This window comes from Ailuropoda melanoleuca, chromosome 10 (genome assembly GCF_002007445.2).
Source record: "Ailuropoda melanoleuca isolate Jingjing chromosome 10, ASM200744v2, whole genome shotgun sequence".
In the NCBI taxonomy this organism is placed as follows: domain Eukaryota; kingdom Metazoa; phylum Chordata; class Mammalia; order Carnivora; family Ursidae; genus Ailuropoda; species Ailuropoda melanoleuca.
Window position 1 is genome coordinate 35,104,855 of NC_048227.1, and position 24,912 is coordinate 35,129,766.

General features: G+C 47.5%; 1 protein-coding gene and 1 non-coding gene across 3 annotated transcripts in view; one reads left to right on the forward strand and one right to left on the reverse strand.

Moving 5' to 3' along the window:
* DNAJA3 (DnaJ heat shock protein family (Hsp40) member A3) overlaps positions 1-24,761 on the reverse strand; it is a 29,246-nt gene extending 4,485 nt beyond the window's left edge. Inside the window, exons 1-10 of one of the 2 annotated variants that reach the window (XM_002924595.4) lie at positions 24,522-24,761; positions 21,138-21,271; positions 16,594-16,677; positions 15,658-15,858; positions 14,459-14,611; positions 8,031-8,178; positions 6,777-6,841; positions 5,014-5,142; positions 4,377-4,492; positions 3,435-3,532 (exon numbers count right to left, since the gene is read on the reverse strand). In XM_002924595.4, coding sequence (XP_002924641.1) covers positions 3,435-3,532; positions 4,377-4,492; positions 5,014-5,142; positions 6,777-6,841; positions 8,031-8,178; positions 14,459-14,611; positions 15,658-15,858; positions 16,594-16,677; positions 21,138-21,271; positions 24,522-24,732 — 1,339 coding nt within the window. In that variant the 5' untranslated portion in view covers positions 24,733-24,761. The remainder of the gene's footprint in view (positions 1-3,434; positions 3,533-4,376; positions 4,493-5,013; positions 5,143-6,776; positions 6,842-8,030; positions 8,179-14,458; positions 14,612-15,657; positions 15,859-16,593; positions 16,678-21,137; positions 21,272-24,521) is intronic. The other variant, XM_002924594.4, reaches the window with a different exon arrangement.
* On the forward strand, positions 13,176-13,282 carry LOC117804287. Its single transcript, XR_004628627.1, has one exon. It is a non-coding gene; the product is annotated as a U6 spliceosomal RNA (small nuclear RNA).
* Positions 24,762-24,912: the final 151 nt, after the last annotated feature.

Sequence of the window (24,912 nt, forward strand, 5' to 3'; positions counted from 1 at the left end):
GGATATAAGCACCGAATTTAAAGTTCTGAACCACACGTCAGGAATAAACTATGTACGTAGATGACAAAGTCTAAAAACACACTGCTTTTCTAGCCTGGGGCAGGAGGAGGGACGTGTCCTTACAGGATATCCTGGACATTCAGGTGCCTTCTGATCTCAGGACAGGATACAAACAAGGGAACTTTGCTTCCAAAGCTTCTTTAAATACAGCCAGTATCTGACTTCAGCCTTCAGAAGAGGAAATGCCCATGGTGGAAGCCCACTCCGGCCAAATGGGCATTACACGAGCATTTCTAGTCTACACCTTCAGAACGTGAACAGCCAGAGGGGCTGCCCAGCCAATGCAGACAGAGGTCCAAGCCAAGGCCACAGGTCTCCTCTTTCCCGAGAAGGACTTACACCTCCATCCTTCAGAGCACCTCCCAGCCGATGGTTAGGAAAATGAATTCAAATAAACTCAGCCAACATTTACTATGAGCCGGCCTTGTGCCAGGTGCTGTGCAAGGTGCTGGGGGATTCAAAGAGACTGCCAGCTTACTACAGGCAGGGATCCCAAGTCAGAACCACCTGACGGCTGTTTATAGGTAAAGTGACGCCAGGGGAAGAGTAACAGGTAGGGCTCATCCCATGAATATGTGCCATGTTTTGGGGCCAAAATGTCTTCTCCATGAGCACAAAGAACTAGTGTTATGAGGAGGGCCTGGCACACATCTGGGGTTCAACGCTTGCCGTCTTCTCCCGATACCTGCAAGCTGGCTGAAGGCAGGGACCCTGTCTCTGCACTTAGCATTTCTTTTCTTAGCACATTTCTTAGCACAAAACAAATCCTAAATGAACATATATCTGAAGAAACTGAGGCCAATAGGACTCTAGGACCTGATTTCTGAGGACTGGGTCATAGCCTGACTCCCTGAACCATCTACATGCATAGGCTGAGCCAGCAAGAGTACCTCCCGTTCTATTAAAATGTCTTTCCCTTCTTCTTCCTGCCTCCACTCTGTGTAAAGGTCAACACCATCAACTGTGTCAGAGAAGAGAAACGGAAGGTGGGATCCCCAATAATGAGTTCTGGAACTGGTTTCTACACTTACAGTCAAATGTATGTATGTGTGTTGTCACCAAGAATTAACGATAACCCAGAAACACAAACCATGAGCCACACCATCTTTGACTCAAGAAGTCACACAGTCCCATCAGAGTGCCCCAATTCCCTGTGTCCTGTGTTGCTCAACCCTGAGCACTCATGGTCCCTAAGCAGACCACATCTTTCTGGACTTTCTGGTTCACAGACTGGGAAAAAAGTTAGGCTCAGCCGTTAAGGTTTTCACCAGTTGCATCAGGGACCAAACATAAGCAAGGGATCCTAAATCCCCCCAAAACTTTAGGTCAGTTTCCTATGTAATTCCATCTATCCCAAATGCCTTCCGGTGCCCCTTCCCCAAATGAAAGCAAAGACACCCAGGAATCAATTTGTATCTGTGATGACTCTCATCAGTCTCCAAGAACGCTCCGACTTGTGTGTATTTGGAGGCTGTTAAAAAAGTGATTTGAGGGGCGCCTGGATAGCTTAGTTGAGTAAGCATCTGCCTTCGGCTTGGGTCATGATCCCAGGGTCCTGGGATCGAGCCCCACATCGGGCTCCCTGCTCAGGAGGGAGCCTGCTTCTCCCTCGCCCTCTGCCTGCTGTGCCCCCTGCTTGTGCTCTCTCTCTCTTGGACACACATTTTCCCTCCCTCTGTCCCAAATGAATAAAATCTTTTTAAAAAAATGAATGCATTCAATGCATAAAGTTAAGTTACACTCAGCAAAACTTTGTCAATAAAAACTTAAAAGGAAGAACAAGCAAAGGGTCTGGCACACATGAGGTTTCCAATAAAGCCTGGCTGAACAAGGGAAGGGAACTAGCTATCAGGACAAGGAACCATGAAAATCACGAGGGTCAGAGGGGCACTCAAAAGCTGACCAAATGACCATCTCTCAATTTGAACTACCAGAAAGCTTATAAAAACACCAACATCCTAGTATAGTGAACGAGGCCCACGTCAGCACCGAGGGTTCACTCAGGTGGATGCCAAGCTCCCCCCCAAGTGGGGAGAGGAGGAAAGCTAGGGTGTCTGCAGAGCAAGACGCCATGCTAGGTGACTGGGAACGTTTGCCATTCAGGAAGACACTGGAGGTGTACAACCAGAATTACGTGGAACAGCTATTCTCACTTCTTTTTAGTTGAAGGGATGTAACAAGAATATAAAAGTCTAGGCACCAAACCATTCTGTTTGGTCAGGCTACAGACAGTATTTGTAGTGGTTGCTTCTGCACAGAGGACTTGGTCCCCTGGACTCAATGCAGCTCAACAAAGACAATGCAGAGCTGTTGCCGCTGGGACCGCCACCCCTGGGCTCCCAGACCAAGCCCTCCAACTCACTGGGAAACTCCTATCACCTGCTCCGAGTGACCATTAGGGCTCTGAGGATACGGGAGGGACATCCTCGAACCAGACAAAAACACAAAGAGGCAACAAGGAGGAAGCATGGGTGGCTGAAGCCAGCGCACCCACACAGCCTGTCCCCACCAACAGAGGACGAATATTCCTCCACAGTGCACCCCGACCTCCCACGGGAAGAGGTGCCACAGCTATGGTGCCAATCACCAAAGCTCCTGCCTGTTGGCATTTTGGTGTCAAATCACTAACAGGTAAATACTCTCCACAGACAGAGCATGATACTAGAGCTCGTGGGAAATGAGGCCTGTGCTCATGGCCAGACAAATTCAGAGTCAGACCTGAGGTGCACAAGCAGCTCTGCAGTCACGTGACCAGTTTTTTGTTTTGTTTTGTTGTTTTTTTAAAGATTTTACTTAATTATGTGACAGAGAGACAGCCAGCAAGAGAGGGAACACAGCAGAGGAGTGGGAGAGGAAGAAACAGGCTCCCAGAGGAGGAGCCCGATGTGGGACTCGATCCCGGAACGCTGGGATCACGCCCTGAGCCGAAGGCAGACACTTAACGACTGCGCTACCCAGGCACCCCACGTGACTGGTTTTTAAACTGAGGTCTCAGTGATGCGTTCTGGGTCAGGACTGCAGAAAGCCTTCCAATCCACTTTCTCCTTCAAATGCTACAAGGAGAGTCATGTAGGGTTGTGCCCAAGGTCACAGACAAGTGGCAGAACCACGGATAGAACTCAGAAGAGCAGCTCTCGGAGACACACAGCCACTCTCTGGCAGGAGGTGTGCTGGCGCTCTCTGACCTCCTGAGCTCACCACACATGGAGCAAGTTAGGGCGGCTTTCCTCAGGAGCGCGGCTGGCACTCAGCTCTTCCTAGCTCACAGCTCCCCTTTCTACCATGCTCCCCACAAGCGGAAACCCCAACGTGCTCCTGAACCGTGCATCCTCCAACAACTGAGAGGACTTCCGCATGTTGCCGTGCCGCCTTACCCGTGCTGGTGTTGGTGACGCCATTCACTGTCCCCTCCACGTCGGTCTCGTCCTCGGCGTAGCTCAGGATCAGGCTCTGCTGCCGGCTTGTCAGTCTCCTGTGGACCAAACACAGTTGAGTGTTTCCTCTGGGCAGCCCTCTAAATGATGGGTTGGTCAGTTCCCAGGTCAGCATGTGGGAAATGTGGGGCCCCCCGACCTAGGCTGGGGTACACACCCCGAACCTAAGAGCCACACCCTTGAAGCTGCAATCAAGAAAATAGAAACTACGACACTCATCATGGTGAGCACCACATAACCCATTGAGCTGTCAAACAGTTGTACACCTGAAAACTAACATAATGTTAAGAAAGAAGAAAATCTCCTAAAATACCCTAAGCTGTTTTTCAACAGCTTCCATAAACACTAAATAGTTTACTTAAAAGGGGAGGGCGAGGCCCTCTTACCAGCGTCTTAGTGGGAAGTTAAAAGGAGTGCCGGAAAGCCGGTCCTCCCCAGAGGGGTCGGACACTACAGCACTGCGCTCGTACCTCCCTCCCAGAGGACGCAGACATCACGTGCCATAATCCAGTTACAGATTTGCCTCTCCCCGCAGACCCCCAGTGCCCTGAGAGCAGTTATGATAAAATCAACAACAGCAGCTACAGCCACATGTGCCTGATGTATCACTCAATTTTCCGGCAGCTAAGGAGTCCGACTTTTTTTTTTTATTATTATTGTTATGCCTTACTTTGCAAGGGGGGACTCGGGCAGGACACACCTGACTAGAGGAAGGGAGTAGCATAAGCCTGCACAAGCCTCAGTGCTCACAGCAGAGGACAGCAGACCCGGGCCAGGGGACTCAGCACAGGGCCAGGCAGGTAAAAAGCCCTCAACCAGGCCGTGCTCGGTGGGGAAGGTGCGGAGATGGGCGGACCTCACCATGGCTACATGGGCACGCACTTTGGAACTCTTATCTTGATGTGAATGTAGTGATCTCCATAGCCGTAGCTGTTAATCCGGGGGATGCCCTTCCCACTCATCCGAATCTTCTGGTCTGTCTGAATCCCAGGGGGGATCTAGAAAGAAAGAAAATCTGTGGTTTGCCTTGGTCTCCAGTTGCTCATGGAAACATTTCAGGACACAAAAACTTACTCCTAGGAAAGAACTGCCATTCAGGCTTCTAGACAACCACACAGAAACCGGCTAAGCTGAGCTCCACCTGGAGCAGAGCCTGTGATGGGGACTTGCGGGCAGGCAGTTGGGGAAGGTGAGCCCACAACGAGTAAGGGAGCACGGAGAGCAAGAGAAGGGAGGAAGCAAAGCCAACACAGGGGCACAGTGCTAAGGCTGCCACCTGGTGCCCCCAGAGGAGCGGACGTGACCCAGGAACTGCCTTCCCTGGCGATTTCACAGTCAAGGCCCACGGTCTGTGATTCGAACCCACAGAATGGCCTGACCTTCCTCCTGCCTCCCCCAGACCTCATCTCTGGGTTCCCAACATGCTCCTTGTTCACTGGTTCTGGCCACTTCTCAGCCGTTTCACAAAAAAAGAGAGCAATGAAGTACAAGACTGGCAAAAACATCTTCGCCCTCTTACCGTCACGTTAATTGTCTCGTACAGGCCCTGCGCTCTGGCTGTCCCTCCAAGAATAGCCTGAGCTATGGAAATAAAGAGGTCGGAGTGGATGTCTGCACCGTCCCTCCGGAACACAGGGCTTTTCTGCACCTAGGGCCAAGCACAAGAGATGCAGTCATGCGCAGAGAAGTCCTCCCTGAGATGGGACAACAGCCCCGCATCCCAGCAGCCTGGGCACAGGCACTGGCACGCGTTACGGCGACACTGCTTCTGTGTGAGGAGGAGAGTACTTTTGCCAAAGCAGAACGCGACCCCAGGCTCCAGGAATTACATCAGATTTGTTTCTATGCTGCAATGCGAGAGGGTCAGTCCCGGATCAAGCCATTCAACTGACAAATCGAAAAAAGTAAAATTGGCTTTTGAACACTAACAACAACAAAAATCTTACTCTACTCGAAGGTTTAAAGAAACACTGACTAGTACATCTACAAAGGCAAACAGTTTATTTCCCAGTCATTTGGTACAAATGGGCAGCACTGGATGACTCTGACTTTATAACTACTACCTTTCGAGCCTCAAAGACACCCCTTGCCTTGCAGCCATGTTCCCTCTCTGTGTTCTTGTCTATTACCACATGGCAGTGGGGTCTGCAGCCACGACCGAGCCCAGTGTAGAGCCTGGCTTCTGGCAGGCCACCTTTGTCTTGGATCTCCTGGTCTAGCAGTTCACCCTTTATAGTATATTTATCTTTGCTTTAAATTACGAAATATTTCACACACATATGAACAGGCAAAGTAACATCACACACACACAGTGCCCACAACCCAGCTGGTGTTAACAAGGCTCCCAGCCACACCCTCTCCACAGTGACCGCCACGCTGAATGTAGTAGTGACTGTTCCTACATATACACATGTCCCCAAATAATACGTAGCACCATCTCACGTGTAAACCGTTTACAGACAGTCTCCCTCCCTACATCTGCTTGCAACCTCCCTCTGCTTTGTTTCTCTCACTGGTAACTGAGAAGTCTCAAGATGTGTTGGGCTGACACGTGTGGCTCTGGTTTCTTCCTCTGGCTGCTCGGAGGCACTCCGGCCCCCGTGTCCTCACTCAGCCACTGTCTTCTCCGAGGGCAGCAGGCTGTTGTCGGAGTCTTGCTGTTATAAGCAAAGGAGTCTCGCACGCATCTTGCGCGGCCTTCCTCAGGTGGGCATCTGGCAGGGCTGCGGGGACAGGGCGCTATCTCCCTCGCCCATCCCCCCGTTTCAGAAAACCTGGTCTGCCCCTGCTCACAGTATGTAAAGCACTTGCTATCTCCACAAACAATTCAATACATAAATTAAAAACACAAAGAGAGGGGTGCCTGAGTGGCTCTGTCACTTGAGTGTCTGCCTTAGGCTCAGGTCACGATCCAGGGTCCTGGGATCGAGTACCGCATCGGGCTCTTGCTCAGTGAGGAGCCTGCTTCTTCCTTTGCCTACCGCTCCCCCTGCTTGTGCTCTGACAAATAAATAGAAATTAAAAAAAAAAAAAAAACCACACACACACACACACACACACACACGATGTGTTCCATATTTTTATGTATCCTATGTTTCCAACCTGTAAACATCTTGAGGAAACTTTGTTCTGTCCAAACCTAGCACAAAGGTTTGATGTGACGCATGTTTAACAACCCCACAGAAATGGCCAATCGCCAACCTCTCTCCAACGAGAAGCCCAGGCCGTACCCCCTCCCCCAGGGCAGGAGCCGGAGAGAAGCCGTACAGGCAGAGCACCTACCCTGAATGTGATGAAAATTTCCCGTTTTCCTACAGGCATCCGCACGGTCTGGCCATCCTCGACTCCTGTAAGAACAAAAGTTCAAAAGGGAAGAATCATCTTGGGACCTCCCAAGGAACTTTCTGCCCTAGATCCATTTACAAAACCACTGACTTCCTTACTCATGCCTGTTAGTGAGGAGCAACAGTTACCAACAGAACATCCAATGAGGCTAACTTTTCAAAGGTGCGAATACAGGGGCGCCTGGCTGGCTCAGTCAGTGAAGCGTCTGCCTTCACCTCAGGTCATGATCCCAGGGTCCTGGGGTCGAGTCCCGCATCAGGCTCCCTGCTCAGTGGGGAGCCTACTTCTCTCTCTCCCTCTGCCCCCTCCTCCTGCTCATGCTCTCTCTCTCTCTCCGAAATAAATAAAATCTTTAAAATAAAAAAAAAAAAGTGCAAATACAGCAACTGATGACCAAACAAGAGCACCTTCTATTCATTTATCCAAGTGTAATGGACTCCTGCTCCTACCAGTCCGTGTAGTACCTCAGTGAGTGCACAATCTAGTGCAGGAGACCGCTATCAACTAAATAGGAACACTAACAAACGCATCATTACAAACAGGGTCACGTTTTAGAAGGAAAAGACAAAGGACATCTAAGAAACAGGGAGAGTTCTGGAAGGCAGCCCGGGGGAAGCGACACTCGTGCTAGGAGCTTTGGGAGAAGAGTTAGCCTGCTGAAATGAAGGTGGAAAGTGAGCTTCAGACACAGGGGGTGGTATATGCCAAGCTCTGTCCTGGAAGGCATCACAGCCCGTTCAAGGAGCTACGTGAAAGTCAGAAAGGCTGCAGGGTGGGCAACCAGGAGAGACTAACAAGAGGGGGCATTTCTCATCCCAACAGTCACAGCATGCTCCGCAGGGCGAGTGACATGATCACCCTGCTGTGTGGAAAGCCTGCCCCGGAAGAAAGAGCCAGCTAGGGAGAACAGCCACAGGCTCCCCTGGGGGCCAGGATGGAGGAGTGGTGGTGCAGACTGGGTTGGCAGGTGGAAGAGCACAACAGGCCTGTCAGGTCCCTTTGTCCAATGTGGCATGCAAGGGTAGCCTGTAGCATAACTCGTGCAAAGAACAAAAATTCAAGGAGATTCCAGGCCTCCCTCTAGTCCGGGGCTCCAGGCCCTTAACCACAGCTTCTCCAACAGCCCAATCACAAGGAAACAAAGGCCTCAGCTCTCCTAGCTCCCAGTGCGTGGAGGAGCCCAGGACCAACCGGCAGGCACGGGAATCACCACTTTCTTCTTCTGCTTGGCTTGTCCTGCTCCTCTGCATACCACACAGGGAGTCGTGATGATGGAGCCTCGGCCCCCACATCTCCGACATGTGGAGCGCATCACAAAAGGGCCTGTATTTATGGTTTCCTGATAAAAAGAAGAAAAATGGAACCCTTAAGCGCACAGGTTAACTCTAATGGCCAAGCCCCTGGGGACACAACATACACCAGAGAAACATCTCACTGAAGACTCGTGTTCTGTGTGAACATGCACTGAAACACACCGCCTAAGAGCACAGGGGCAGAGGCTCACACTGTCAGTGTGATCTTCTGGAACATGCTGACTTCTCAACACCCAATCAGTAAGCTGATTATATGAGCCTGGAAAATGAGATAGTGCCTCTCTATAGAGGTTCCTGAACCCCCCGGGGAGCTGAGCAGATACATTTTAAAAAGAGAACTGCCCCTGGGCGCCTGGGTGGCTCCAGGATCCTGGGATCCTGGGATCCAGCCCCGTCGGGCTCCCTGCTCAGTAGGAGTCTGTGTCTCCTTCCCCCTGCTCTTTCATGCTCTCTCCCCACTCAAATAAATAAAAATATTTTAAAAAACCCTTATGTTTCAAAGCTACAGAAAAAACTATCTACACATATACCCTTCTGCTCTGATGCTTCTACTCTGTAAGACAGATTGCCAAAGGCGGAATTGCTGGGACAAATAATTACTATATTTAAATTTTTTCAATTTAAAATCTATTATATTTAAGGGGCGCCTGGGTGGCACAGTGGTTAAGCGTCTGCCTTCAGCTCAGGGTGTGATCCCGGCGTTATGGGAGAGCCCCACATCAGGCTCCTCCACTATGAGCCTGCTTCTTCCTCTCCCGTTCCCCCTGCTTGTGTTCCCTCTCTCGCTGGCTGTCTCTATCTCTGTCGAATAAATAAATAAAATCTTTTAAAAAAAAAATAAATAAATAAAATCTGTTATATTTAAAAACATATGTGTTAGAGACTCTGGATTCCGGGAAACAAACTGACAGTTACAGAAGGGAGGGGGGTGGGGGGATTGGGTCCCCGGGTGATGGGTATTAAGGAGGGCACGTGATGTGATGAGCACTGTTGTCATTGGCAACTAATGAATCGTAGAGCATGACATCAAAAACTAATGATGTACTATATGTTGGCTAATTGAACGTAATAAATATTTATGTGTTACAGGGGCGCCTGGGTGGCACAGCAGTTAAGCGTCTGCCTTCGGCTCAGGGCGTGATCCCGGCGTTATGGGATCGAGCCCCACATCAGACTCCTCTGCTATGAGCCTGCTTCTTCCTCTCCCACTCCCCCCGCTTGTGTTCCCTCTCTCGCTGGCTGTCTCTATCTCTGTCAAATAAATATATAAAATCTTTAAAAAAAAAATTTATGTGTTACATTTACTTGCACATGGTACAAAATTCTAAAGTAGGAAAAGGAGATGTAGTGAACAGTTAAGTGTCCCCCCCACATTCCCTAGTTGTTCCAGGCGCCCTCCTCAGAGGCACAGCCACAGTAATACTCTTGTGTATCCCACATTACCCGGACACACGCATTTCGTGCCATCTACGTGTGCATTATGGGTTTGCAGTCACCCAAGGCAGCACTGTGCACACGGTGCTGCAGCCTTTGTTTTAGTTTTTACAATTAAATGATCTCAGAAAGCATTTCTCGGCAGCGTACAGCACCCTGTGACCTGGATACACCATGGGTTCTCAGGCCACTCGCTCCTGGTGGTCCCTGAGGCTGCAGTATTATACACACGGCTACAAGGGACACTGTGCACACTGCGTCCCGAGTGTGATCTGTAGGGTCGCTCCCCACAGAGACGCACACACGGTTCTGACCGCTCCTGCAGCACCACTCCCAAAAGCCAGCGCGCGCTTTCCACTTCCGCCGTCAGGGAGCGTGCACGCTCATGTCCCACAGGCTTGCTGGCACGGACTGTACCCATCTTTGAAACTCCTGCCCCTCTGGACGGTAAGCCAAAGGCATCTTCCAGTTTCCAGGACTGCTGCTGAGAGACGTTCACCAGCTACCCCCATTTCCTCTACGGTTCACCTCACCCAGTTTTCCTGATGAGCTGCTAGCCTTTTCCCCATTATTCTAAAGGAGCTCTTTACATATTAGGAACACTAATCCTTTAGCAAACCTGTTGCAAATATTTTTTCCTAGTCTTAAACATCATGTTTTGAGAGAAATACACTTGGTTTTACTACATTATCTCAATCTCTTCCGAAAAAAATTTTTTAAAAAAGAAGTTACAGCAATTGGAGAAAGGACCTCCGAAGTGAGAGGGAATTGGGAACAATCAATGAAAACAATCTGTACAAGTGGCAGCAACCCAGTGTAGCCACGGGAACACATGTGCTCCCCAAAAGCGCCCTCTGGAGGACTGTCTACTCAATTGCACACGGAGCTGCAAGCTGGTCCTTTTCTCAACAGGAGTATTTGCAGGTATAACTGCAGGTACACCCATCAGTAGACTCTATTCTGGCCATCAAAAATAATGTTTAGAAATATTCAAAGATGTGGAAATACATGAAAAGTGAGTAAAAACTGCATATATGATCCTCAACTGTTGAAAATTACACACATACAAGCAAAATCAGTCAAAATCACGACAAACTAGAAAATACAGAATTCAAATCATTAAAGGAGGACTAAGTTACTTAATTTATAAAGAGCTTCTACAAATGTTTCAGAATAAGACCCATTACCCAACAGTAAGAAGGAAAAAAGGCTGAAGAGACATAAAGGAAAACTGGCCCTCAAATCTTCAAGATGTTCAACCTCACACGTGACAGATGCAAAATGAGCATGAGAATGGCGTTATGCAAAGGTATTCAGTGTCTGTTCCAGCACAAGATGAGGGAAACCTGAGCGCACGTCAACAGGGGCCTGGCTAGGTAAGTGACAGCGCGTCTGTGAAGGAGCCGCTGTGGCCCTGCAGATAGGGGCAGCTACGCACTGAGTGTTTGCCAAATACACTGAGAAGTAGAAACAAAATAAAATACTAAGGTACAAACAGAGCTAACCGTATTATACTTTTCATACAAAAAAACGTGCGTATGCATGCACGCATCTAGGAGGACGGGATGCTTCTGGGGAGTGGAAAGAAACACAATGGCTGACAGCCGAGAATGGTAGGGACATTTACTTTACACTATTTACAATTTGTACCCACTGACTTTTTAATGATTTGCGTATTACCTATTTGAAAACTAATATAAAACAAAAATGACGTTCTTTTTTTTTTTTTTTTACATTTATGTATTTATTTCAGAGAGTGCATGCGCACTCATGTGTGACCAGGGAAAGGGACAGAGGGAGAGAGAATCTCAAGCAGACTCCCCACTGAGCGTGGAGTCCATCATGGGGCTCAACAGCTCAACCCTGAGCCTATGACCTGAGGACATGAGCCAAAATCATGAGTCAGACACCCAACCGAGCCACCCAGGTTCCCCCCAAAATGACGTTCCTAATCAACAACTGGACAAAAACAAACTTAAAATGCTTGAGTGATGAGATTATCAGGGACTTCCACTTTTTAAGAAATTTTCTGCACTCAAAGACAACTTCTACCCCATACCAGCATACACACAATGACTGATTTTGAACTGGGTGGTAGGGGACTTCTCAATCCTCTCAAACAGGATCCACCTTAACGAATACAAACATAATCAATGAAAACCTAACTACAACTAAACATATATATAATCATAGTGAAGGGGGAAGAAAAAGGTTGACCGAAATAACTTCTGAGCAAAGTATTTTAACTATATACCTTCAATCAAAAGATGAAAAGAACTCTAAATGGCAAAAGCCAGTAGTCAGAGTAACAATTCTGAAACTATTTTTTGTGTTAAGGCATTAAGCAAATGAGTAAATATACTGAGGTTAATCAAAGCCAGACTTCTCTTTATCAGAAAAAGTTTCAAATACAGACAGGCAGAAGACTAGATGAACCTTGTGGTGTTGGAAGTGGAACTATCAGGTTGAACTCACTGGTTTGTCAGAGCGATGGTGGATGGAGGAATAGGTGTGTACACGTGCATGTATGTGTCTACCTATAATGTGAATAATACAGAAGGAGATACAGATATGGGTATATACGTGCATGCTTGCACACACGCACATACACATGCTTTTATTACCCTGGCCTAGTCTGTGGGAGGGCACAGAATCAGTGAACCCCCAGGAACAATGAGCACATCCAGAGCACAGGTCTTGGTTTCTAAATCCCAGGAGACACTGGAAGCAACCAGGACCCCTTGTAAAAATGACTGGCTCAAGGGTGTGGCAGGAAAAGCAAACACTGAGTCTAGAACATCTTACTGTGATAGGAAGTGCTCAAAGAATGAGGGGGACCTGTCAAAGGCAACACGAGCCAGCTAGAAGGGACTCCACAGGCCAAGCCAAGAACAATTGGAACATCGAAGGCAGTAATTATACTGATTACAGACCAGTGAATAAAACAAGAACACCTAAGTTCACACTGCTATAAATGAATGATAAATACATAAATGGAGAAGAGAAAGTTCTTCCTTCCAGAAGAATGCCAACTAAGAAACGCAGAGGGATGCTGGGATCAGAAAATCATCTTGCAACTGCCCCAGTAATAATTAATTGGCAAGAATGATCAATGGATGCCACAACTATTGGGTGAAAAGTTTGATGAGGAACTGGATATTTATAGAGTGTTAGGGTGCCTCACCACAACTTCCTCGTTAATTTCAAAGGAAAATTAATGACTTTACAGTGAAGAAACCTGGTGGACACTACCTTAACCAGCTACTAGTGATCAAATGTCACATCACCACTAACGGGACAAACGGACACCTTATGACTAATGACATGATCCACCGGAAAGGGATGTGGTGTTTCGTCAAAAACTCGTAATCTGAATCTTATCATCAGAAAATATCTGATGAATCCCAAATAAGGGGCAATCTACAAAACAGCTGGCCTGTAATCCTAAAAAATGTCAAGGTCATATGAGAAAAGAAAAGCTGAGAAACTATTTGAAATTAAAGGAAACAAAAGATATGACAACCAAATACTACGCAAGGTCCTAGCTTGGATCCTGGACCGGGAAAAAAAGGACACTGAAAAAGTGTGAGTGCTCGCTTCCACAGCACATACACTAAAATTGGAACGACACAGAGGAGATTAGCATGACCCCCGCACAAGGATGACGTGCAAATTCCTGAAGTGTGCCATATTTAAAAAAAAAAAAAAAAAAAAAAAAAAGAAGAAGAAGAGAAGTGAATAAGTACAGATAATGGTATTGTATCAACATTAAATTTCCTCATTTTGACAACTGCACTGGGGTTATGTAAAAGAACATTCTTGTTCTTTGAAAATACACACCACAGATGACAAAGCAAATGGGACAGAATGCTGACAACTGGTGATCTGAGTAAGGATTAAGAAAGTGATTCTTTATACTATACTATGAGTTTGTATTATATAAAAAATTTAGGGGTACCTGGGTGGCTCAGTCAGTTAAGAGTCTGCCTTCAGCTCAGGTCATGATCCCGGGGTCCTGGGATCCAGCCCCGCATCGGGCTCCCTGCTCAGCTGGGAGCCTGCTTCCCCCTCTCCCTCTGACCCCACTCATGCTTGCTCTGTCTCTAATAAATAAAATCTTTTTTTTTTTTAAAGATTTTATTTATTTATTTCACAGAGAGAGAAAGCCAGCAAGAGAGGGAACACAGCAGGGGAGTGGGAGAGGAAGAAACAGGCTCCCAGCGGAGGAGCCCGATGTGGGACTCGATCCCGGAACGCCGGGATCACGCCCTGAGCCGAAGGCAGACGCTTAACGACTGAGCCACCTAGGCGCCCCATCTAATAAATAAAATCTTTAAAAAAAAAAAATTTACTAAAACGTAAAAGAAGGGGGCGCCTGGGTAGCGCAGTCATTAAGTGTCTGCCTTCGGCTCAGGGCGTGATCCCAGCGTTCCGGGATCGAGTCCCACATCGGGCTCCTCCTCTGGGAGCCTGTTTCTTCCTCTCCCACTCCCCTGCTGTGTTCCCTCTCTCGCTGGCTGTCTCTCTGTCACATAAATAAAAATAAAGTCTTTAAAAAAAAAATAAAAATAAATAAAACGTAAAAGAAAAAATGAGGACGCTTCAGGCAGAATTTAAGCCTCCCTCCCTCCATGACAGTTCAGATTACCAACACATCCTCACGTGCATTTTTAGAGAAGACAGCGCAGCACCGCTGACCAAGACAGAGCTCAGGGAAAAAGGTTATAGACAGAACAGTCCCACCAAGTTAGGCACTCTCCAAGCACCAAGTACAGCCGGAGAACTATCCCCAGAGGGCGAGCAGACAGCGGGGCGGGCCAGAGGTGGGGGGCCCTGAAGGAAGGGGTCGGGGGGGCTCCTATGGGCTCTTACCATGCCAGAGCCTCCACAGTAGTGGCAGTTCTGCAGCTTGGTGCCAGGCTCGTTCCCCTTGCCGTCACACCGCTCACAGGTGTCAGTGATGTTCACGGTGAACTCCTTGTTGACCCCCTTGGCCGCCTGATTAAACGTCAACTCCATGATGTACTAAAGAAATCAAAGGACAGTCTTACATCTTTCTTTTCATAATTACCAACATGATCCTTCACTTTAAAAGTTAAAGGAGGGCAACGGTCAGCAGTTTCCAGTTACTTTTTCTTTTAAAGCAGACTTTTTAAAAAAAGATATTTTACATTTATGATATTGAGGAGGTGCACAGGTCACCAACACACCGTCCACCCAGCCCCACACATGCACAGCCTCTCCCATCATCAGCATCACTCACTGGAATGTACATTTTTTTTTAATCAAGGATGAACCTATATGGACACATCATAATCGTCCAAAGCCCATAGTTTACATTAGGGTCCACCCCTGGTGGTGTACATCCTATGGGTCTGAACAAAGGTCCACTGTTACAAAATCACAGAGTACTTCCACTAATGTGAAAAGTCACTAAACATCCTCCATGCTCCACCTATTCATCTCCTCACCCAGCTACTTTGTTAACTCTTTTACTTATCTACACTTGGCCTAATAAGCATGGATGGGACTCAACTGATTCTGCCCCACTCCTCAGGATTTTTAACAGGGAATGTTTGTTTTAAGTGAAAATGTACTTTTCAACAAACTGTTCAGATATTTGGACACAGTCCTTAAAGACAGATGGAAAGGTCCACAATCATAACTGAAGTCATAAAACATCCCCCATCTCTTCAACTCTGATCATGTCTTCTTAAGACATAAATAGGCCGTGTGTCTCCCTATTAGATTGAGCTCTCCTAGAACACTGTAAGCAGGCCTTCAAGACAAAATACTTACACCCTAATCATGGACCCTGAGAGCTCCAGTCTTAGGCTGCTTGACTGAGCAACTGTAAGAATATAGTTAAAATGGATGTACACGTATTACCTACACGATTTTTCTTAAACATTAGAATTATACTCTACCAAAATGGCAGCCTCCATGTCATTCCATTGAAGCTGCTATGCTTTTTAATTTTTTTTTAATTTTTTGAGAAAAAGAAACTGATAAAATCTCTTTCCCTCACACTGAGCAGCTAAAACGTGAATGATTCTTCAAAACAAGCTTACCTCCTGAGGCTGATTGAATACACTCTGGAAATCTCCAAAAGATGATGATGAGAATTCCCCAAAGATCTTCCTGAAGAGCTCCTCTGGGTCGACAGTGGGGCCTCCCTTCCAGTAGCTCTGTCCGGAGCTGCCAGCCCCAGGATCGAAGCCAGCAGAGCCGTACGCATCATACTGCTTCCTCTTCACCTCGTCACTCAGCACCTACCGGAAAGGCCCAAGAATCAGGTGCCCCTGAGTGTCCCAGAGCCCAGAACACGAACACGAGTGCACGCCAAGTACAGACAAGGGTATTATAGCAACATTAAATTTCCTGGTTTTGACAAATATACTGTGGTCATGCAAAAGAGTGTTCTTGTTCTTAGAAAATACACACTGGAGGACTGAAGAATAAAGAGAGATGTCTGTGACTTACTCCCAAACGGCTGGGGGGATGCGCACACAGAAAGAGCAGACATGCGATACTCTACATATCCTGAACCCCTCAGACACTCGAAGTCTGGGGAGGTCACTATGGAATGGCTCAGCAGTCGTCTACAAGTACGTGCTTTATTCCTCTGATTATATTTCAAATTCCTCAAGGCAGCCTTCTACTTTTACAATCCCCGCCAGCCCCATGAGATAGTGATGCCCTAAGTAACAGGGTCATCAAGTAAATTTGGGATTAATTAATCCAACCAGGAGCTCCAACACCCGGCTATAAATCCAAATGACCTGGGAGCTCTGTTAATACAGATGATTAGATCCTGTCTTCTACGGAGATGCCAACTGGGATCTAGTGGGAGACCGGGGAATCTTTTCCTCACTGAGGTTATCTGGTGTGGGGAACACAGCCTTCACACGGGACCTCACGACATGTCAGGCCACCCTGTGCTGCACACTCGGATGCACGCAAGTGGCTGCATGACGTCGGCTGCACACACAGGTAGGTTGCGTTACCTCGTAGGCTTCTGCCAGTTGAGAGAACTTCTCCTTGGCTTTGGGATCATCCTTATTCGTGTCTGGGTGGTATTTCTTGGCCAGCTAAAGGAGGAAACGGTAAATTACTACGGACACAAGATGATGACTAACGCTGGACCCCAAGCGACAGTCACAATCTCACTTCCTGTATAACAGTTGTTTAAGGTTTTGTGACCAACAGTAATTCTTAAAACGAGGCTTAAGACTTTAAAATAAACAGATCTCGGGGCGCCTGGGTGGCTCAGTCGTTAAGCTTCTGCCTTTGGCTCAGGGCGTGAGCCCAGGGACCTGGGATCGAGCCCCACATCAGGCTCTCCCCTCAGCGGGAAGCCTGCTTCTTCCTCTCCCACTCCCCCTGCTTGTGTTCCCTCTCTCACTGGCTGTCTCTTTCTCTGTCAAATAAATAAATAAAAATCTTTTTAAAAAAAAAATAAATAAATAAATAAAATAAACAGATCTCTTCAAATCTGAAGCATATACACATTCTTCAACCACAACAAATGTCTACCAAAAATAACTGATTCTTCAGAACTTGGACACCTTTAAGAAAGCAGTATAAAACAGTGTCTGACAGACTACCATCTACGTAAAAAGAGAAGACACTAACTATCAGCTGTATAAACTATTCTGGAAGAACACAAAACAAACTGGTAACACTGACTGCAACAGGAGGGATGTAAATAAATGGGAAGGAGAGAGACTTTCCACCGTATACTCCTCTGTACTTCTCAAATTCTTTTTTTTTTTTTAAAGATTTTATTTATTTATTCGACAGAGATAGAGACAGCCGAAGCAGGCTCATAGCGGAGGAACATGATGTGGGGCTCGATCCCATAACGCCAGGATCACGCCCTGAGCCTGGGGCTCGATCCCATAACGCCAGGATCACGCCCTGAGCCGAAGGCAGACGCTTAACTGCTGTGCCACCCAGGCACCCCTGTACTTCTCAAATTCTGAACAAAGGAAATAAACCGCCTATTCAAAACACAGTTTAAATATTAAAAAACTTGCGAGGCTGTCCAGAGAGTACAGGTGTGCTGAGCCGCTGTAAAACGAAGGTGACCTGGGGCGCCTGGGTGGCTCAGTCATTAAGCGTGTGCCTTCAGCTCAGGGCATGATCCAGGCTCCGCTGGGAGCCTGCTTCTCCCTCTCCCACTCCCCCTGCTTGTGTTCCCTCTCTCGCTGTGTCTCTCTCTGTCAAATAAATAAAATCTTTAAAACAATAAATAAATAAAAAATAAAACGAAGGTGACCTTCTGGCTGCTCTGAGCAGTGCCGCGTACGTAGTAGGCGGTCACTGTGTGTACTGTGGCTACTGGTGCCTTTTGAGTCTCGCTTACCACAGGTCCCTCACATGAGGGAAGGAGGAGCACAGAATGCTAAAGCTTACTGGAGAAGCCACATGGCTCTGACACCCCGAGCAGCTGGCTGCAGTCAGGGTGCAGGAAGTTAAGCGCACGGCCTCAGGGTCACAGCGCGCAGAGCCACTGTCTGCTAGCCCTGAGACCTTGGGCGGAATGTTGCTAAGCACAATTTCCTCATCTGTAAAATAACCATAATGGTACCTACTTCACAGGGTTGTGGTGGGGATAAAATGAGATAACACATATTCCAAAATGAGCACGAGGCATGGCACACAGTAACATTCAACATCAGCTATTATTAGAACATAGAAGGGAGCAGAAGGACATGTTCAGGAGGTGGGGGCATCTAAGAAGTTCTGACAGGAATTTTAAATTGTCAGTGATGAGCCAAAACTTACTGACTGATATCCGTATACCCCAAATCATCAGTATGACCACTGTGAAATACAGCACTGAAGCAGACAACCACAGAGCTCACATGTGAGGTACTATGTCCATGGCTTAGGTGAAAGGAACAAGGGGAGACATCATATGTAAACAGCATGTTTGTGCCAAGTAAAGACAAAATGGCGTCATGGCTCAGAGTGCCAAATGAGGACCCAAAGGAGTTCAAATTCAAGAAAGTACTAGGACAGAACACGGGGGGCATGCTAGAGACAGAAGTACAACAACCACAACACAAAACGGTCTCATTTTAGGCAAACACGATCATGTGAGATTCATATGGTTTCAAAGGGGGCTGGGTACATTTTAACATAACATTTAACATAATTTTTAAAATTAAAAAAAAAAAAGAAGAGGGNTAAAAAAAAAAAAACTTAAAAAAAAAAAAAAAAAAAAAAAGAAGAAGGATGTCAGGACATTATCCAAGTCTGAGAAACATGACAGGATTATCTTCTGTGACAGGGAACTCACTTCCACCCAAGGTGGCGTGCACCATGACCAACAGCCCTCATCGGGTGAAGAACTCTTCATTAGAGTAAGCCTAACTTCTGCTTTTAGTTCATAGGTAACTTTAATCCTCTTTTACAAATTGGCCTGGCAAATAACTGAGGCTAGATACCTTGACCCCAGAGTCCTCTCTTTACACTAAAGATCAAACAGCTCTCAATCTTCCACAGTAGCAAAAGAAAGCAATACAAGTCACTAAGCCTGCAAAGAAAGAACTGCTCATGTGGTATGCAACTCTGGTTTCCAGGAGGATAGAAGGTGCTGGCAGGTTGCCAGAAACATCCACCCACTCCCCAAAGTCAAGGAGACAGAGCAAAGGCAGCACCAGGAGAAGCTCCGCCGTTGCAGAGTACAGCTCCGCTAGTGCCTCTGAACTCAACCTGCTTCTGGAGATGCGGGTCCTCACGCCAGCTCATGGAAGCAGGTCAGAGGCTGTGTGTTAACCCGGAAGCAGGGTCTCTGGGAACAGCCGGTAGATCACCTGGGCCACAAAGCTGTCCGAAAAGCCAAGGCAAGACATAGCGGTATACTCATGAGATTAGCTTAAGGAAAAGAGAGCTATTTTGCGGTATTTTCGCCTCATGTATGACGCGTATTGACTGATGGGCCCTTGGCTGTATGTCATAGCCTCTCCAAGCCTGTCAGGAGGATGAAATGATGCAATACACACAAAGGTTTCATCAAGGTCTGACCCCAGAAATTTCTCTATAAAGGCTACTTTAAAAATGTCCATTTTTAAATTGCACAGCTTTTCATTTCCACGCCTAAAAACGTGAGTGATTCCCTACTCTTTTTTTTTTTTTTAAGGTTTTATTTATTTATTTGACAGAGAGAGGCAGCGAGAGAGGGAACACAAGCAGAGGGAGTGGGAGAGGGAAAAGCAGGCTTCCCGCTGAGCAGGGAATCCGATGCAGGGCTCCATCCCAGAATGCTGGGATCATGACCCGAGCTGAAGGCAGACGCTTAACGACTGAGCCACCCAGGCGCCCCTCTTTTTTTTTTAATCTTAAAGATTTTATTATTTTTAAGTAATCCCTACACCCAATGTGGGGCTCAAACTCATGACCCCAAGATCAAGAGGTATATGCTCCACCAACTGAGCCAGCCAGGCGCTCCTCCCTATTCTTTCTTAAATTAAGTTTCTAGTGCTTACAAACAGCCTCATGTGTCCCACTAGTTTGGCCCCAGCCTCCATCATTTCACTCCTCTCCCTTTCACTCCTCTTACATCAGGAGCCTTATCCTCCAGCTCAAAAGAAGAAGTATGTTATTCACTATCCCAAGCCAGGGTCTCTGCTTCCTACCTCCTGCCTTTGCTCATTCCATTACAACCCAGTAATGGACAAAGAATCTGAACACATATACAGCAAATGGCCAATAAGCACACAAAAAGATGCTCGACATCATCAGCTACCACAGACAAGCAAACTAAAACCACAGTGAGACACCACTTCACACTCACTAGCGTGGCTATAACCAAAAGCACAGACGAGAACGGTGCTGCTGGGGATGTGGAGAAGTCGCAACCCTCCGATGGTGAGAATGTAAAAGGGTGTGGCCGTGGCGTTTTGGAATAGTCCAGCAGTCCGTCAAGAGGTTAAACATGGATTTATCATGTGACCCAGCAATTCCACTCCTAGGTATATGAACATACTCATGAGAAATGAAAACACAGGTCTACACAAAACCTACACGTGGATGTTCCCAGCAGCACAACTGATAAATAGCATAAAAGGGGAAACAAACAGGGCACCTGGGTGGCTCAGTCGGTTAAGTGTCCAACTCTTGGTTTCAGCTCGGGTCATGATCTCAGGGTCATGAGATCGAGCCCCAAGTCGGGCTCCACGCTCAGTGGGGAGTCTGCTTAAGATCCTCTCTCTCCCTCTCCCTCTGCCCCTCCTGCCATGTGCACATGTGCACATTCTCTCTCTCAAATAAATAAATAACTCTTAATTTAAAAAAATAATAAAAAAATAAATAAATAAAAATAAAAATCTTTGGTTCTGCCTCTCCTTTTTCTGAAGCATTAACCATCAGAGCACTATGGCCTTGAGGAACAGTCCAGTAACGCCCACTGTTCTCACCTCATTGTACACTGTCAGCCGCATGGAACCCATACGTATGGGCAGATACGCCTCACTGGTGAGCAGACTAGACCAACAGCGTCCCTTCTACAGTCTTGTCCCTAAAATCTGGCTCCCATACAGACCTGGTAATAGGCTTTCTTGATCTCCTTCTGGCTGGCATTTCGGGGCACTCCTAGTATCTGGTAATAATCCTCTTTGGCCAAAGGGGAGCTTGTGTGGAAAGAGGCAGTACAAACAAAAGGGTAACTTTTTACTCCTAAAAAAGAAAAAAGGAAAGAAAATCACTCTGGGAATGTGCTCAACAAAAGGAAATTGTGAGTAAACAACCAGACAGGTTATACCTGTGAAGGAACGGAGATCACAGCTTTGGAGTCAGCCTTCCTCCAAGCCCTCTGGAGACCAAACTCACTGCATTTCAAAAATGGCCAAGGCCACCGTATACAATGAATATAAAACAAACAGCACTGGGTAGGGCTGATTCTGCTCAAACACAACACAATGAAGTGGAACCCTCATTAAACCACCAAAGGAGCAGCACCCCAGATGGAGGCTGCACATGGGGGATAATTAAAAAGGGACCTAGTCCCACTGTTACATTACCCGAGCACCTGCCACGTCTCCCTCAATGCTTAACAATTCCCCAAGTTCTTTCCTTCCACCATGCAACCCTGGGGATCTACTTCTGGGGTGGTTCTCAGAGGGTGGTCCCTGCAATCAGCAGCACCATCAGTTTGTTGGAAATGTCCATTTTCAGGCCCCATCCCAGGCCTGAATCAGAAACTCTGGAGGTCCAGCAGGCTATGTTTAATAAGCCCTCCAGGTGATGATTCTGTCACATGCTCAATTTGAGAACCACCGTACTAAAGATATGGTTCTTCGTGATTACAAAGTCACAGATCGAAGAGAATCTGATAAAAGTGCTGTTCCTCCCCTCAAAACAATACACCTATATAGACACACAGGGTTAAAAGGCGCTATGCCTGAACCTGTTTACCCCAGAGCACCTAACGGGTCAAAGCCCAAGGCAGGTAGCCATATGCCCTTTCATGCTTCTGGCATCAGCACCAGGAGGAACAGCCACCAGCAGACACACACTGCCCCACTCGACTGCCCTCCGTACATGTGGTAGAGAACTAAGCTGGACTGGTCTGTCACCAAGTGAAGCAGGCAAGGCCGCCCCACACCTTGAGCCCTGCCTAACCCCCAACCCACCCTGCAACAACTGAAGATAGGGAGGGCAGGGCTGAAGGTGGAAGGGAGCCATGTTAAGGCATAAGAGTCACAACAGCTCCAGGATTCCAAGTCAACTTCTGCCTACAGAGAAGCTTCTGGATTCACCATTCATTCATTCAGTAAATACTCACTGAGCATCTACTACTTGCCAGGCACTGGGTCCTGTACCGGGAATAGGTAGCAAACCATTGCCCTTCTGGAGCTTATGTGTATTCAAGATCTTAACACTATAGTAGGCACTGAGGATACAAGATGAAGAAAAAAGCCAAAGCCAGCACTTTCAAGAAGCTTACAGTCCTGCAGGGGAGTGTGGGAGGCAGTGTGCAGAGACATAAGTACACAAGGACATGCAGAGTCACATACAGAGTCACCTAATCAGGGTTTCTCAAACTCACATTGCTGATGATGGGATTGGATTCCTCCTGGCGGAGGGGGTTTCTTATTGTTATGGGCTAATTGTGTCCTCTTCCCCCAGTTCACATGTTGAGGTCCTAATCCCCAGTGCCTCAGAATGTGACAATGCTTGGAGGTAGGGTCTTTAAAGACAACCCTGCCAAAACATGGACCTTGGACTTCTAGCCTCTATAACTGTGAGGATAAATGTGGTTCTCTGTTACGGAATCCTGGCCAACTAAAATACCTATAGGTCAGAGGATGTTCAGCAGCACCCTAAACAACTTGTAAGTAGCACACTCTACTCCGCCTCTACCCCTGCCATATGCTAGCAACTAAAAATGTCTCCAGACATTGCCAAATGTCCTGTGGAGGACAAAATCATCCCCAGTTGGGAACCACTGATGATCCAACTGAAAAAGTTCTGGAAAGGTCTTTTAAGGCAGCTGCTGTTAAGCTGTAGAAATTAACCAGGCTAAGGAAAGGTTTGAACCCTCCCAGAACTACACCTACAGTCCTGATGTTATTTGCAACAGCTTCCCTTTTACCGCTCGAAAGCGCCTCATTTGGCTGCTATATCATGTATCACCTTTGGTTCACAGGAAAGTCCTAGTGCATTTAGTAACTGTGTGACGTAACTAGATTTTACACATGTAAAGGGGTGGTTAGAGATAATGATGCTCCTGATGATTAATGAGGGCTAGGAATAAACCGAAGGGCCTTTGAGCTATGGTAAGGAGTCCCAATTTTATCATGTGGGCAACAGGGAGACACTGCACGTGTTAAACAGGGAATCGACAGGCTTTCCAAGAGAAAGTGCTCTCAACAACAACAAACTGGAGGCCTGGGAGACCACTTAAAATTAATCTGAACACAAAACACAACCAGGGGTATTGAGGCTATCCAGGAAGGGAGCAAGATCATCAGACAGGACAATGACTAGAGAACACGGCCAACAGCACAATTCAGACACACGGTTGGTTCTATGTTTCCTCCTTCCTTCTCCCACTACAACGGAAGTCATCCAACACAGAGCAGAACCACCAATGCTAAACACTTAGAGGCTTAATACATATTAATTCAATATCGCCTCCAGAAATCTAAGAAAGTTGGTTTTAAATCAAGGCTCCACCATCTTTCTGCTTTGTCAGTCTATGAGCTGTTTAACATCTAGGCTTGAGTTTATCTATACAACGGAATAGCAACAATGTCTATCACATGGAAATGATCCAGGCCTGGTACATGGAAAGGGCTCAATAAATGTTAGTTTGTATTTTTATTACAATTACCAATTTAAGGATTTAGGAAAGGCTGTTAAGTGTGCCCTTCAGTTAAAACCATGTGGTGGAAAGAGCGTCATCTATTAAAGGACAGTTCTGGGTTTGGGACAACGCTTCTCATCTAGCTTTATGACCTCAGTTTCCCGTTCTTTAAAATGAGAATGACGACATCCTTCTTGCAGGATTGTTAGCATCAAGCTAAATAGGGCACAAAGTGCCTACTAGCACCATAACAGGTGCTCACCGAAGAGCAATTATCCTCCCTTCCGGCCAAAAGGTGAAGGGAGGAGACGGGAACGGAACAGGGTAACGGAGCAGCGGCAGGCCGGAAAGAGGTTTCTAGAAATGTTGACAGAAAAGTGAAGGTTGTAGGCCTACGGAGCGTTTCACTACCGCCGCCGGGGGCTCCATGCAGCTCTCCCTGGTTCACCACTTCTGAGAAGCCATTTGGGCCTCTCTGCCTCCTGCTTGCCAGTCTCTCCAAGCCATTCCGCATACAGGTCAGAAGACACCCTCCACCCCGCTACCCCCGCAGCCGGATCGAGTCACTCCCTTCCGGGCCTTAGAGCCCCCCACTGGGGCTCTGGAACCTGCCCTCACCTTTGAAGCTGACACCGGGTCTCAATGTCAGCAGCGCCCCGGAGCCCCGAGCTCCCAAGGAAGGCGCGAAGGTAGTGACGTTCAGCTTGTGGCCCAACGAAGCCCCCACCACGCCCCCCCTGGGCGGCCGGGCTCCTCTCCCCGCTGCAGCCGGCAGCCGCGGGGTCCCCACAGCCACCAGCAACCAGCGTGTGGAGCACCGCGCCGCCATCTTGGCCCAGGGACACCGCGCCTGCGCCACCCGGCTCAAGGAGGCCTCGCGAGGTCAGCGCGCGACCGCAGCGACGGCGCTTCCGGAGGCGGGGCCCGATGAGCGCGCACGCACAAACACACGCGTTGCGCACGCGCAGCAGCACTCAATGCGCTTTTCTGGTTGCCAACGCCGAAATGA